The sequence below is a fragment of the Neofelis nebulosa genome, chromosome 18 (assembly GCF_028018385.1).
Source record: "Neofelis nebulosa isolate mNeoNeb1 chromosome 18, mNeoNeb1.pri, whole genome shotgun sequence".
Classification (NCBI taxonomy): Eukaryota; Metazoa; Chordata; class Mammalia; order Carnivora; family Felidae; genus Neofelis; species Neofelis nebulosa.
In genome coordinates, this window is record NC_080799.1 from 32,588,585 (window position 1) to 32,601,168 (window position 12,584).

Below are 12,584 nucleotides of genomic sequence, written 5' to 3' on the forward strand. Positions count from 1 at the left end.
ACACACTAGTTTCAAGGGCAGGCCGGGAAGGGGGTAAGATCGTGGCCTTGGAGTTTTAGACGTGGCTCCCCACTTACTTGCTGGTGAACCTTGGACAAGTTTCTCTCTCTCTCTCTTTCTCTCTCTCTCTCTCTCTCTCTGAGGCTCAGGTCTCTCCACTGGAGAATGAGGATACTCCCACCTGCCCCATGGGGTTGTCAGTGAGGAGTCCATGAAGTGTGGCATGAAGAGGGCTGAGAGCAGGGCCTGGTTATCGTGTGAGAAGTGTGAGAATGTGGTAAAGAATCTGAGGAAAGAGTGTCGAGCTGCATCCGTAGCCCCATGTCCGAAAGGGGTTCATAAGGCAGAGTCTTGGACGATTGTGAAGCCTGGGGTCTGCGTGAGGGCTGAGGTTCCTCAAGGAAACTCACATCCCAAAGAGGAGGACAACAGGGCTAGCAGACTGGCTCTCTATCCAGGGCCTGTGTTACCACGAGGTACGGACCACGCTCTTAGCGGCAGAGCCCTGATAGTGTTGGGCTGATTCATTGCCAAGTGGATCCAAGACAGGCAAGGCCAGAAGTGGGGAGCTTGCAGTCCAGGGACAGACCTCCGTTGTTGAATTTCATAACTAAATTCTCTGATGCTGCTCCTCCCAGCCTCACTAAGTAGAGTTCACCCATGTTCCAAGATGGCGGCCGAGCAGGGGAAAGAGGAAGGAGCTCTCTGTGCTGTGGTTTCGCAGACCCAGCAGCCCTTAAACAGGAAGAACGCTGGTTCGGTGTCAGATTTGAGATTTCTAAAATGCACCCGAAGGAGAGAAGAGGTTTGTCAGACACTCAGCTTTGGGGAAGACACGGGACGGTTGGAGATGTGTAGGAATGGCCTTCCTTGGTGTAGTTTGGACCATCGTCCCGAGTCCAGACTATTTTGTGAGCTGGGGTTTTCCTGGCCCATGAAGGAGCAGGGCTCTGGCCTCCAGATTAGTTAAATGGTCTGTGCCCAGACAACGTGCGTGTGCTGATGCTTGGAGCTTCCTGAAGGATCTGAGTGGGAGAGGGGCGCCTGGGTGGCTCAGTAGGTTGAGCATCCGACTTGGGCTCAGGTCATGACCTCACTGTTCGTGGGTTCGAGCCCCGCATCAGGCTCTCTGCTGTTAGTGCAGAGCCTACTTTGATCCTCTCTGCCCCTCTCTCTCTGCCCCTTGCCCACTCAGACTCTGTCAAAAATGAATAAACATATACATATATAAAGAATATATATATATATGTATATATATATAAAGAACCTGAGCTGGAGAGAATGGGGGGGTGTCCCCACACGAGTCACAAAACCACATGCCCAGCAGATGCATCTTGCTTTCAGGATGCTGTGGGACAGGACCCCATGGACAACACGGGGAGGCGGGTGCTGGGCCCCCCAGGGCTCCTCACGACGTCCCCTTCCGTCTCCCCAGGGCCTTCGCCAAGCGGCAGCAACAGCTGACAGCCATGAAGGTGATTCAGAGGAACTGTGCGGCCTACCTCAAGCTGAGGAATTGGCAGTGGTGGAGGCTCTTCACCAAAGTGAGTGCTCTGCCCCCCCCCCCACCCCCCCACCGCCCCACTCTGGGGACGCTCAGCCCGGGCTGTCCCCTCCAGATGCTCCTGAAGCGGGGCTGTTGACCTTGAATGACCTTGGCTTTGATCCAGAGCATTTCCATCATCACAGGGACCCCCTCGTGTGGCTCATTCATGGCCACACCCACTTCCCCGCCATAGTCCTGTCACCGCTCATCCGTTTTCCGTTACCGTGATGTGGCCATTTCTAGAATGTTACATAAATGGAGCCCTCCGGTATGTCATCGTGGGGACTGGCTTTTTCACAAAGCACCCTCCCCTGGAGATCCTTCCAGGTTGTTGGGGTATCCACTGTGTGCTCCTCTGGGGACAAAGCTTGTTCTTGCCGGGTCACTAGCTGTCACGAACGGTTGTGCCAAGTGGTGACAGACAATCTGTGACAGACACAGCCTCCTCTTACGTGCTCTTGAGTGAGGAAATTGGCACAAAGCTTTTTCGTCGAGCAATATTGATCGGGCTCCCATTGTGTTCCAGGCATGTGCGAGGTGTTGGGGGTACCGCGGGGGGGAAGAGACCTCATGGGCTCTGGTCTCATGAATGTTCTAGTTGAGCGGGCGAGCAGACAGGGAGCGGATAAACACGGAAATAAATACCTAAAGGTGGAATGGGATAAGTGGAGGGAAGGAGCCAGAGTCTATACAACAGGGGATTCCCTGGGGCCAGGTGAGGGCTTGAACACAAGGAGTCAGGAGTCAGCCTAGGGAACAACAGGAAGGGGAAGCTTCTTCTTGGAAAGGTTCATCTTCATTGACCTGACTTCTGAAACACTGTCCTAAGGAAGCCATCTGAAATAAAGAAAACCAGAAATTCAGGGTATTTGTTATGGCCTTATTAAAATAGCAACATGTCAGGGCACCCGGGTGGCACTGTTGGTTAAGCATCCTATTCTTGCTTTCAGCTCATGTCATAATCTCACAGTTTTGTGGGTTCAAGTCCCACATCAGGCTCTGTGCTGAGAGTGCAGGGCCTGCTTGGGATTCTCTCTCTCTCTCTCCCTCTCTCTCTCTCTCTCTCTCTCTGCCCCGCCCCCACTCATGCTGTCTCTGTCTCTCTCAAAATAAATAAATAAATTTTAAAAAGAAACTTTAAAATAGCAAAATGCCAGTGTCCAGCCCCAACAGACTCATTAATTCAATAGAATGTTTTTAACTCTTAAAAATAATGGCTGTCTAAAAACCCTCGACAAAGTAGGGTTGGAGGGAACATACCTCAACATAATAAAGGCCTTATATGAAAAACCCGCCGTGAACATCATACTTGATGGAGAAAACCTGAGAGCTTTCCCCTAAGGTCAGGAACGATACAGGGATGTCCTCTGTCACCACTTTTTTTTTTTTAATGTTTATTTTTGAGAGAGAGAGAGAGAGAGAGAGAGAGAGAGAGAGAGAGACAGAGCTCCCGTGGGGGAGGGTCAGAGAGAGAGGGAGACACAGAATCCCAAGCAGGCTCCAGGCTCTGAGCCATCAGCACAGAGCCCAATGCAGGGCTTAAACTCACCAACTGTGAGATCGTGACCTGAGCCAAAGTCGGATGCTCAACGGACTGAGCCACCCAGGCGCCCTCCCACTTTTTTTTTTTTTTTAATGTTTCTTTATGTATTTTTGAGGGAGAAAAAGAGAGTGCACATGAGCAAGGGAGCGGCAGAAAGGGAGGGAGACACAGAATCCCAAGCCGGCTCCACACTGTCAGTGCAGAGCCCAACGTGGGGCTCGAAACCACAAACTGTGAGATCATGACCTGAGCCCATATCAAGAGTTGCACACTTAACTGACTAAGCTACCCAGGCGCCCCTCACCACTTCTGTTCGACAAAAATGACACTATCAGAAAAGAAAGTTGTCAAGATGATAGAACGGAATGGGGTAATAATAATAATAATAATAATAATAACCACCTTACAGTTTAAAGTAATGAAAGCAGCATATAAAATTGGGCAGCATGATCTCGGGTGTATTTGGTAAAAGGCTGGCAGGAAGTGCCGATAAGGCCCGTAATGACCTTGATGGGGAGGTAGGATGTGGGAGATTTTTTTTTCTTTTTTCTCGTTTTCCCCTCGGAAGGAAACATGTTGGTTTGTCCGCAGTAACGCTCTCTGGGCAGGGACTGCCTGGGAGAAGGGGAGACTTCTTCCTTGACGCTCGGCGCCTTTCTCCGTTGCCCTAGTTGACGGTTTCCCAGCCTCGGTGCCGTGGGTGTCCGGGGATGGACCGTCTTGTGTTCTGGCGGCCGTCCCCGTGCGTTCTAGAACATGCGGCGGCGTCCCCGACCTCTGCGCGCTAGGTGTCGCCGGGGTCCCCGGGAGTTCCCAGGGGTCCCCCTCCGGGGGGTGCGGGCCAGGGTACGCCCGCCCCTGGTGGCGGAGCGCGATCTCGGTCGCGACGGGAGCCCGTCCCTCGTGTGCTGAGCGCAGCTCACGCGTGCCCGCGTGCGCGCAGGTGAAGCCGCTGCTGCAGGTGACGCGGCAGGAGGAGGAGATGCAGGCCAAGGAGGACGAGCTGCAGAAGACCAAGGAGCTGCAGAAGAAGGCGGAGAGCGAGCTCAAGGAGCTGGAGCAGAGACACACGCAGGTTAGCGGACTGGGCGCGGCTGGGGCTGCGGCCGGCCGGCCGGGCGCGCCCCCGCGGGGCTCAGCCGCCGCCTGCCTTCTCCCCGCGGGCAGCTGGCCGAGGAGAAGAGCCTGCTCCAGGAGCAGCTGCAGGCCGAGACGGAGCTGTACGCCGAGGCCGAGGAGATGCGGGTGCGCCTGGCGGCTAAGAAGCAGGAGCTGGAGGAGATCCTGCACGAGATGGAGGCCCGCCTGGAGGAGGAGGAAGACCGGGGCCAACAGCTGCAGGCCGAGAAGAAGAAGATGGCCCAGCAGATGCTGGTAAGGCCCCGCGGGGGCCGCCCGCGGCGGGGGGCGGGGGGGGGGGGGTCCGAATCTCTTGGCCCTCATCGCAGGGTCCCGCGTGTCCCCGTTGGCCAGGTGTGGGGACTGGGGGTTGGAGAGGAATGGCCGTCTGCCCGCGGCCGGCTGGCCCCCCCCCCCCCACTCTCTTCCGCCCGGCACTCTGCCCACGAAAACCTTCTCAGGCACAACCCCACATGAAGGGCAGGCGCATCAGTTAGCCATCGCTGCGGGAGGAAGCCCCCCAGAACTTAGCAGCCGTTGTGTCACAGGGTCAGGGGTCTGCGAGCGGCCCGGCCGGGAGGTTCTGGCTCAGGGTCTGTCACGAGGCTGCACTTGGGACGGGAGCCCAGGGCTGGAGAACACCACCCCCTCCATCCACGAGGCTCACTCTGTGGCTGTCAGCCGGAGGCTTCCGTCCCTCACCTGGGGGCTGCTCCCTGGGGCTGCCGGAGGGTCCTCACTGCAGAGCGGCTGGCTCCCCTGCAAGGAGGGGTGGATCCGGAGAGGGAAGAGGAGAGGAGAGCACGGTGCCTCGTAGAGCCTAATGTCGGGCGTTACACTCCGCGGCTTCTTCCCGATTTCATCTGTTGGAACCGCTTTGCTAAGTCCGGCCCACGCTGAAGGGGAGAGGACCAAAGAATTTGTGGACATAGTTTGAAACGGCCACGGTATCTACTGTTCCCGTTTGACGGACGGGGAAAACTGAGGCCCCGTGAAGCCAAGTGGTTTCCCAAAACTTGTATTTCCAGTAAAAGGAGACCGCAGAGCACAGGGGCGAGGAGGCCCAGCTTCTGGGTGGGTCAGTCCTCAGAGCTCCGAGGAAGGGACTCTAGGGTGAGCGAGGCTGTGATTTTTTTTTTCCCCTTCCCCCACCAAGGACCTGGAGGAACAGCTGGAGGAGGAGGAAGCTGCGAGGCAGAAGTTACAGCTCGAGAAGGTCACGGCCGAGGCCAAGATCAAGAAACTGGAGGACGATATTCTGGTCATGGATGATCAGAACAACAAGCTGTCCAAAGTGAGTGGGGCCAGCGTCTGCGTTAACACGGCAGGCTCCGCGGGGCCGAGGGCTCCGGATACTTGCCTCTTCAGGCCAAATACGAGACGCCGGAGGCCACGCAGAGGGCTCTGGCTTCAGCAGCGGGAGGCGGCCTCCTGACTGCCGTCCGGATACCGGTGGGCCATGGACGGGGTCCCCGGTGGTCCCACCAGCACTGGGTCTCAGAAACTCCGTGCCAGTGGAGCCCCCCTGGGTGTGCAAAGGCAGCCACGTGTGCCTGACTCTTGGGGGCCTCTCCCTCATTCTCGTGGACTGCTTCCAGTCCGTAATAGGGTGACCGGCTGTCCTGCTTCGTCTGGGACTGAGGGCTTTCTGAGATGGGGACTTGCAGTGCCCAAAATTCCCCATGTAAACTGCAGTGCACAGGCCGCCCCCCTAGGCAATAACCACTCCCCAGCCCCACCGAGTTTGGGCTTCCTTTAGTTCCTTGAGCTAGATGTCAGCTGGCTACCTGCCATGAGCCAGGCCCTGTTTTGGGCACAGGGCCTATATGGTGAAGGAGGGCGCTGCCCTGGCAGGGCTCATACTCTAGTGAGGCAGAAAATAGATAATCATACACCTAACCATTAATGACCATCACAGTCAGGGTTCTGAAGGAGGTTCACCATATTGTAAAAATACAGCACTGAGGGATGGAAACCAGGCATTCAGGGAAGGCTTCCTGGGGGAAGCGGCATCGAAGTGGGAACCTGACAAACGAAGAGTGGCTGGAAGGGGGGTGAAGGAACAGCTCAACAGATGGTCCCATCTGTGCAAAGGCCCTGTGGCAGAGAACAGCTGACATGTGGTCATAAGGGAAGAGGGCACGCCTGCCCGGAACATGAAGTAGGAGGGGCAGAGGTCCCACGAGATGAGAAGTGACTGGGTTATAGGGAATTACTGTTAAGGAACTTCTCTTTATCATTTTAAACCTCAACATAGCACTTGGTGTTCGTGGGGGGTTCCCTGCCAACTGTTGATCTGGAAATTACAAAAAGTGAAAGGCCCGTCTTGCAGAAGAGAAACAAAAAAAGCTACCGATATTTCTCTTTCTTTTCCCAAAAAGGAGCGAAAACTCCTCGAAGAGAGGATTAGTGACTTAACCACAAATCTTGCAGAAGAGGAGGAAAAGGCCAAGAACCTTACCAAGCTAAAAAACAAGCACGAATCTATGATTTCAGAACTGGAAGGTAACCCAGCCACCCCCAACAGGGTTTCAAATGGACGTGGTAAAGCTGGGAAGATCAGAGAGCAGATCTGAGTGTGGCACGTTATTTCAGGAGAGGTACAACCCTCCCCAGGCTCCCGCGGCCAATACGCCAGTAATCGTCAAGGGGCTTTTCATCAGCATTGAGTTTCTTGCCACAAGATAGCAGTCTGGGCCGTGACAGTTTACCTGAAGGGCTGGGTGCGTGTGTGCGTGTGTGCGTGTGTGCGTGTGTGCGTGTGTGCGTGTGTGCGTGTGTGTGTGTGTGTGTGCCGAGCAGAAAGGCTTGTCCTCCGGGCGCCTTTGTGGTAGCTGCCGCCTCCTGAGGGGGCCCCTGGCTTTCTCACAGTGCGGCTGAAGAAGGAGGAGAAGAGCCGGCAGGAGCTGGAGAAGTTGAAGAGGAAGCTGGAGGGCGAGGCTAGTGACTTCCACGAGCAGATAGCGGACCTCCAGGCACAGATCGCGGAGCTCAAGATGCAGCTGGCCAAGAAGGAGGAGGAGCTGCAGGCCGCCCTGAGCAGGTAGCCCGGCCTGCGGGGGGTGCATCCTGACGTCCTGTGTTCATGTGTCCCGGGGGCCACAGTGGGCCCCGTCTTCCTCCTCCTCCAGGCAGGCCTCCGTCCTCCCGGGTGCCTCCCCTGCCCTGCTTGTACTTCCACAACAGTGCCACTGACTTTCTTCTGTCCCCGCCGAGCCCATCCTGTCTCTGTGTGTCCCCTGTTCCCACCGCGTCTGCCCCTCAGACCTCCAGGCCTCTGTCATCTCCAGTTGCCCATGGAGTCCATTCCACTGGCATGTCAAGCACCAAGTGCCCGAGGCCCGGATGAGCCTCCTGCCCCTCCCTCTTAGGGCCCTTGCCATCAATGCCCGTCTCCCCTGACTTTTGCCCACCGCTCTCCTCCCGCTCCTGGGCTGCAGCAGCCCCCAGATCCCACCAGTCCTTTGGAAGGGGTGGTGAACCCATTCCCTGTTTGCCCTTCTCCCTGGCTGGGTTCATGCCTCATACTGGGAATCTTGCAGCCCCAGCTAAGGGTTGTTTTCCTATTCGCTGCATGCCGGGGTCTTTCCAGACGGTATGTTCTTTCACACCTGGCCGGTACGCTGCTGTGATCTCCACGTCACTGAGCAGGAAGCCATGCTTGGGGACGTGAAGGAACGCGTGATTGTCACACAGTCTTGCGGAGGCGGGGCTGGGGTGAAAGCCCCAGAACATTCTGACTGATCCCCTGGCCAGGTCTATCTCTTCCAGCGTGGGCTGCGGGGGGAGTGAGGGCGATGAACCGCAAACATCACCTGGGGCGTAGACCCATGCTGGCTTGTGCAGGGAAGGCCGGCTTCCTTAGCTTGGTGCTCAGAGGGCCCCCCCCCCGCCGTCCCCCACCGCCACGTACAGCCGGACCCAGCTGACCATCTAGCTTTCTCTCTTAGCTGCTCCCCATTCCCAAGCTCCCTACCATCTCACCTGCCCCTGCCCTGTGCAATCTTGCCTCTGTGCCCTCTCTTCACGCTTTTCCCTTTCCATCCACCATGGCAAAACAAGAGCCCGGCTCCACCGTGCGTCAGGAGGGAGCTGCCTTCCATGAAAGTCCTCACGTGCTCCCGGCCATTTGGACGATGCTTCTCCCATCCCACATTGACCCACGGTTGCTGCCTCCCCCACACTGGGGGCCCTGGTTTAAATACCTCCCCGAGCATTACCTGGTCACCTGCTTCGCATGGAGCAGGCACTCAGCCACTGTTAGAGCAAAGAGGAGAAAGGAAAACGAGTAGTTGCTAGGGAGAAATAATTGTCCGATGTTTACAGAGCATCTGTTAAGCACCTGCTGTGTACTACGTGCCTTGCCAGTCTGGAGCCATGCTCTGCGCGCGCACACACACACACACACACACACACACACACACTCACCACTGTTTGTGGACATCAGACGAGTCCTAATGTGCACGCAGTCCAACCTAGCAGGAAGGGGTCCACCGTGTCTCGGGGACATGGGGGGAACATGCTTTTGATATCCAAGGAACAGGATTATCTGGTCCCTGGAAACAATTTTTGGCCATGCCGTGAGATCTCGGGGGCCAGAGACCCCAGGGCCTTCACCATGCTGGTCTGTCGCTGGCAGGCTGGACGATGAAATCGCTCAGAAGAACAACGCTCTCAAGAAGATCCGGGAGCTGGAGAGTCACATCTCAGACCTGCAGGAGGACTTGGACTCAGAACGGGCCGCGAGAAACAAGGCCGAGAAGCAGAAGCGGGACCTGGGGGAGGAGCTGGAGGCGCTCAAGACGGAGCTGGAGGACACGCTGGACAGCACGGCCACCCAGCAGGAGCTCAGGTGGGAGACCGGCCGCAGAGCCACCCCCGCCCCGCCGCGTGCATCAGGTGGCTGGTGGAACAGGGGCAAACCCAGAGCGGATCCTGAATGACAGGGTTCCTTGGGCCCTACGGTTACCGCCTTGGGTTTTTTTTGTTTATTTATTTTGAGAGAGAGTGTGAGAGCAGGGGAGGGGCGCAGAGAGAGAGAGAGAGAGAGAGAGAGAGAGGGAATCCCAAGCAGGCTCTGCACTGTGAGTGTGGAGCTCGATGCAGGTCTCGTACTCATGAGCTGGGAGATCATGACCTGAGCCAAAATCAAGAGTCCGAAGCTCAACCAACTGAGCCACCCAGGCACCCCTGTGATACATTCTTAAAATAACATTTGTTGGATTTGTCCTTAAGATTTGCTACGGGCTAACAGACACCAGCAACAACAACAACAAAAATACCCCAAAACAAAGAAACCAAAAAACCCAGAACAGAAACAGATCACTTGTTGGGTAATGAATGCTGAGTTCAATGAAAGTAGGTCACTTATTCATTCAACAAACATGCAAATGGATTTTGAGTGCATCCTTTATCAGGTGCTGTGCTAACTCTGAGGTTGATGTCCCGCACTTCAGGTTTTGTGCCACACCTGTCACCTGGGCCCAGAAGCCAGCAGTTTTCTGCCCCCTTCCCACCTGGCCAATGACACAGAAAAGCCCTTGGTGTAGTCTTCAAATGCACGAGCTCAAAGCCAGATCATTTGGGTTCAGATTCTGGCTCTATGACACAGTGGATGTACCAACATGGGCTAAGAATCTCTTAGCCTTAGATTTCTCCTCTGTAAACTGGAAAAATTAATGTATCTCCCTCTAAGGGTCACTCTGAAGATTATACGAGATGATGTCTATAAAGAACTTAGGGCAGGGCGCCCGGGTGGCTCAGTCGGTGGAGCATCTGACTTCCGCTCAGGTCACAATCTTGCCGTTTGTGAGTTCCAGCCGCGTGTCGGGCTCTGTGCTGACAGCTCGGAGCCTGGAGCCTGCTGCGGATTCTGTGTCTGCCTCTCTCTCTGTCCCCCGCCCCCTTGTGCTTCCTGTCTCTCTCAAAAATAAACATTAAAAAAAAAAAAAGAACTTAGGTCAAGGCCTGGCTAATATTAATATTGGAGGAACCTTTTGTGATTCACAGATGTTTTTTCAACACGATTTTGAGTATTCTGTGTATTTATTTGCTGGCCTTGAGAGTGTATTTTTGTGCTGGCCTTGAGAGTTTCTGGGCAGGTGACATGCTCTTTACTTTGCCGCTGAGGAAATGCCCGGTCCAGAGAGGTTAGGGGACTCAGCCGAGGTCACACAGCCAGGGAGGGCTGATGATGGGGACTTCAGCTCTGGGTCCCCGGAGATCTCTTGTTGCTCTGCACGGCACTGTCGGAGGTGAGCCCCGGTTTCCGGCCGACTGCCATCCACGGTGTTCTTCCTGCCCAGGGCCAAGAGGGAACAAGAGGTGACGGTGCTGAAGAAGGCCCTGGACGAGGAGACCCGGTCCCACGAGGCGCAGGTCCAGGAGATGAGACAGAAGCACACGCAGGCAGTGGAGGAACTCACCGAGCAGTTGGAGCAGTTCAAGAGGGTAAGTGGCGATTCGTGTGAGTGTGTGTGTGTGTGTGTGTGTGTGTGTGTGTGTGAGACAGCATCATGCCGACAGCTTCACATAACCACGTATCAGGGTCTGTGCTGAGACGAATCACACACCACACCAGAGCCTCGCGACCGTGGTGGCAGCCAGCATTCATTCAGGGCGCGCCGTGCACGTATCCGTTAATCCTCACATCCACCTATGACGTAGGTACTCTTGAGCCCATTTTACACACGAAGGAACTGAGGTCAAGAGTGTCTAGAGGCGGGGGCGCCTGGGTGGCTCAGTCGGTTGAGCATCCACCTTTAGCTCAGGTTGTGATTTCATGGTTCGTGGGTTCAAGCCCCACGTCGGGCTCTGTGCTGACAGCTCACAGCCTGGAGCCTGCTTCGGATTCTGTGTTTCCCTCTCTCTCTGCCCCTCCTCCACTCATGCTCTCTCTTTCTCTCTCAAAAATAAACATTAAAAAAAAAAAAAAAAAGAGTGTCTAGAGGTGAGGAGACTCACCCAAGGTCACACAGCTAGTGACAAAGCCATGATTAGAACCCAGGCAGTGCAGCTGCCTGCCTACCTCTTGCCCACTCCGGGGCAGGGTCTACAACACCCTGCCCTCCACCCCCGTTGCTTAGCCACAGTTGAGAACAACTTCTGGGTCACTTAAGATGGAGAACATTCTTTCCGTCTTAATTTCCCTGTAGGTTGGAGGAAAACAGCTAGCTCTCTGGCAGAGTTTGAGAATGACTGGATCTAGTCGTTCTTTTCCCTCGTGCTTGGCTATCTGGGGTGTGTGGGATTCGAGGCAGTTAAGTAGCCCGAGTCTGAATGCTTCACACCCAAAACTTCTTCTCCCTTGGGAGAATTTCCTTGTGTTTCCTTCCCAGGGGTGAGCTGTTTAGCTTGCGACATCCGGATGGTGTCCCTAAAGATCTGATTGCATCCCCCTCAGCACTATGGCTCCCGCGATCCCTGCCCTTTCTAGATATCCGCCCCCCCCTCCCAAGCTAGACTAAATGGGCACAGCATTACCTAAAAATTGTGGGCAGTTTGGGTTTCTCTCGGCAGCCAAGGTCACTCTTCTTCCCTGAGGGGGTTTACTGAGCACCTTTCCGCCTCTTCTAGAGGAATCTCCAATTTTCCTGTACAAGAGAACAGTGGCAACAGTCCCTTACGCAGCACTGACTATGTGCCTGATACTGTTCCAATGCTTTCCAGACACGAGTTCATTTCATTTCATCTGGGGCCTTTGTTAAAATGCAGATGTCCGGGCCCCGTCTTCCACCCTCCTACAGGGGGGGTCTTAGGCCCAGTGTCTGAAAAGTGCAGGGCAAGACTGAGCCCCCCCGCACCTTCCAGGTGAGTAAAAGGACTCTTGTTAAGTGGGAGCTGAATGCTAACGTTGAACACTGTGTCACTTCTTTGGACAAAGAAGATTTGCTAATTGTCACTACACAACATACATTTTCTCTTACGGTGCTATGCTGAGTAAATGTGGTGAGAGTGAGACCCTTCTTGTTCCCGGTCTTAGGGGAAAAGCTCTCACTTCTTCCCCACTGAGGATGTTTGTGTTTAGCTTGGGGTTTTTTGTTTGTTTAGAGATGGAGAGATAGAGATAGGAAGGGGCAGAGAGAGCATCCCTAGCAGGCTCCGTGCTATTAGCCCAGAGCCCAAGGCGGGGCTCAATCCCCTGAACTGTGAGATCGTGACCCGAGCCGAAATCTAGAATTGGACACTTAAGTGACTGAGCCATCCAGACGCCCCTAGCTTGTTTTTTGAAAATCAGAATTATTGAGGTCTGTGCAGTAAGACTCATCAGTTTCAACTGTATAGTTCAACTAATTTCGACAAACGTATGCATTTGTGTGACCACCACCCGTCATGATGGAGAACACTAGAATTTTTATTTTTAAACATTTTAAAATT

General features: G+C 54.8%; 1 protein-coding gene across 4 annotated transcripts in view; it reads left to right on the forward strand.

Moving 5' to 3' along the window:
* The window catches only part of MYH11 (myosin heavy chain 11), a 123,723-nt gene that overhangs the window by 93,321 nt on the left and 17,818 nt on the right, over positions 1 to 12,584 (forward strand). For all 4 annotated transcript variants that reach the window (XM_058711063.1, XM_058711064.1, XM_058711061.1 and 1 more), the window contains 8 exons: positions 1,436 to 1,544; positions 4,033 to 4,164; positions 4,257 to 4,463; positions 5,365 to 5,502; positions 6,590 to 6,713; positions 7,080 to 7,251; positions 8,848 to 9,060; positions 10,514 to 10,658. In XM_058711063.1, coding sequence (XP_058567046.1) covers positions 1,436 to 1,544; positions 4,033 to 4,164; positions 4,257 to 4,463; positions 5,365 to 5,502; positions 6,590 to 6,713; positions 7,080 to 7,251; positions 8,848 to 9,060; positions 10,514 to 10,658 — 1,240 coding nt within the window. The remainder of the gene's footprint in view (positions 1 to 1,435; positions 1,545 to 4,032; positions 4,165 to 4,256; positions 4,464 to 5,364; positions 5,503 to 6,589; positions 6,714 to 7,079; positions 7,252 to 8,847; positions 9,061 to 10,513; positions 10,659 to 12,584) is intronic.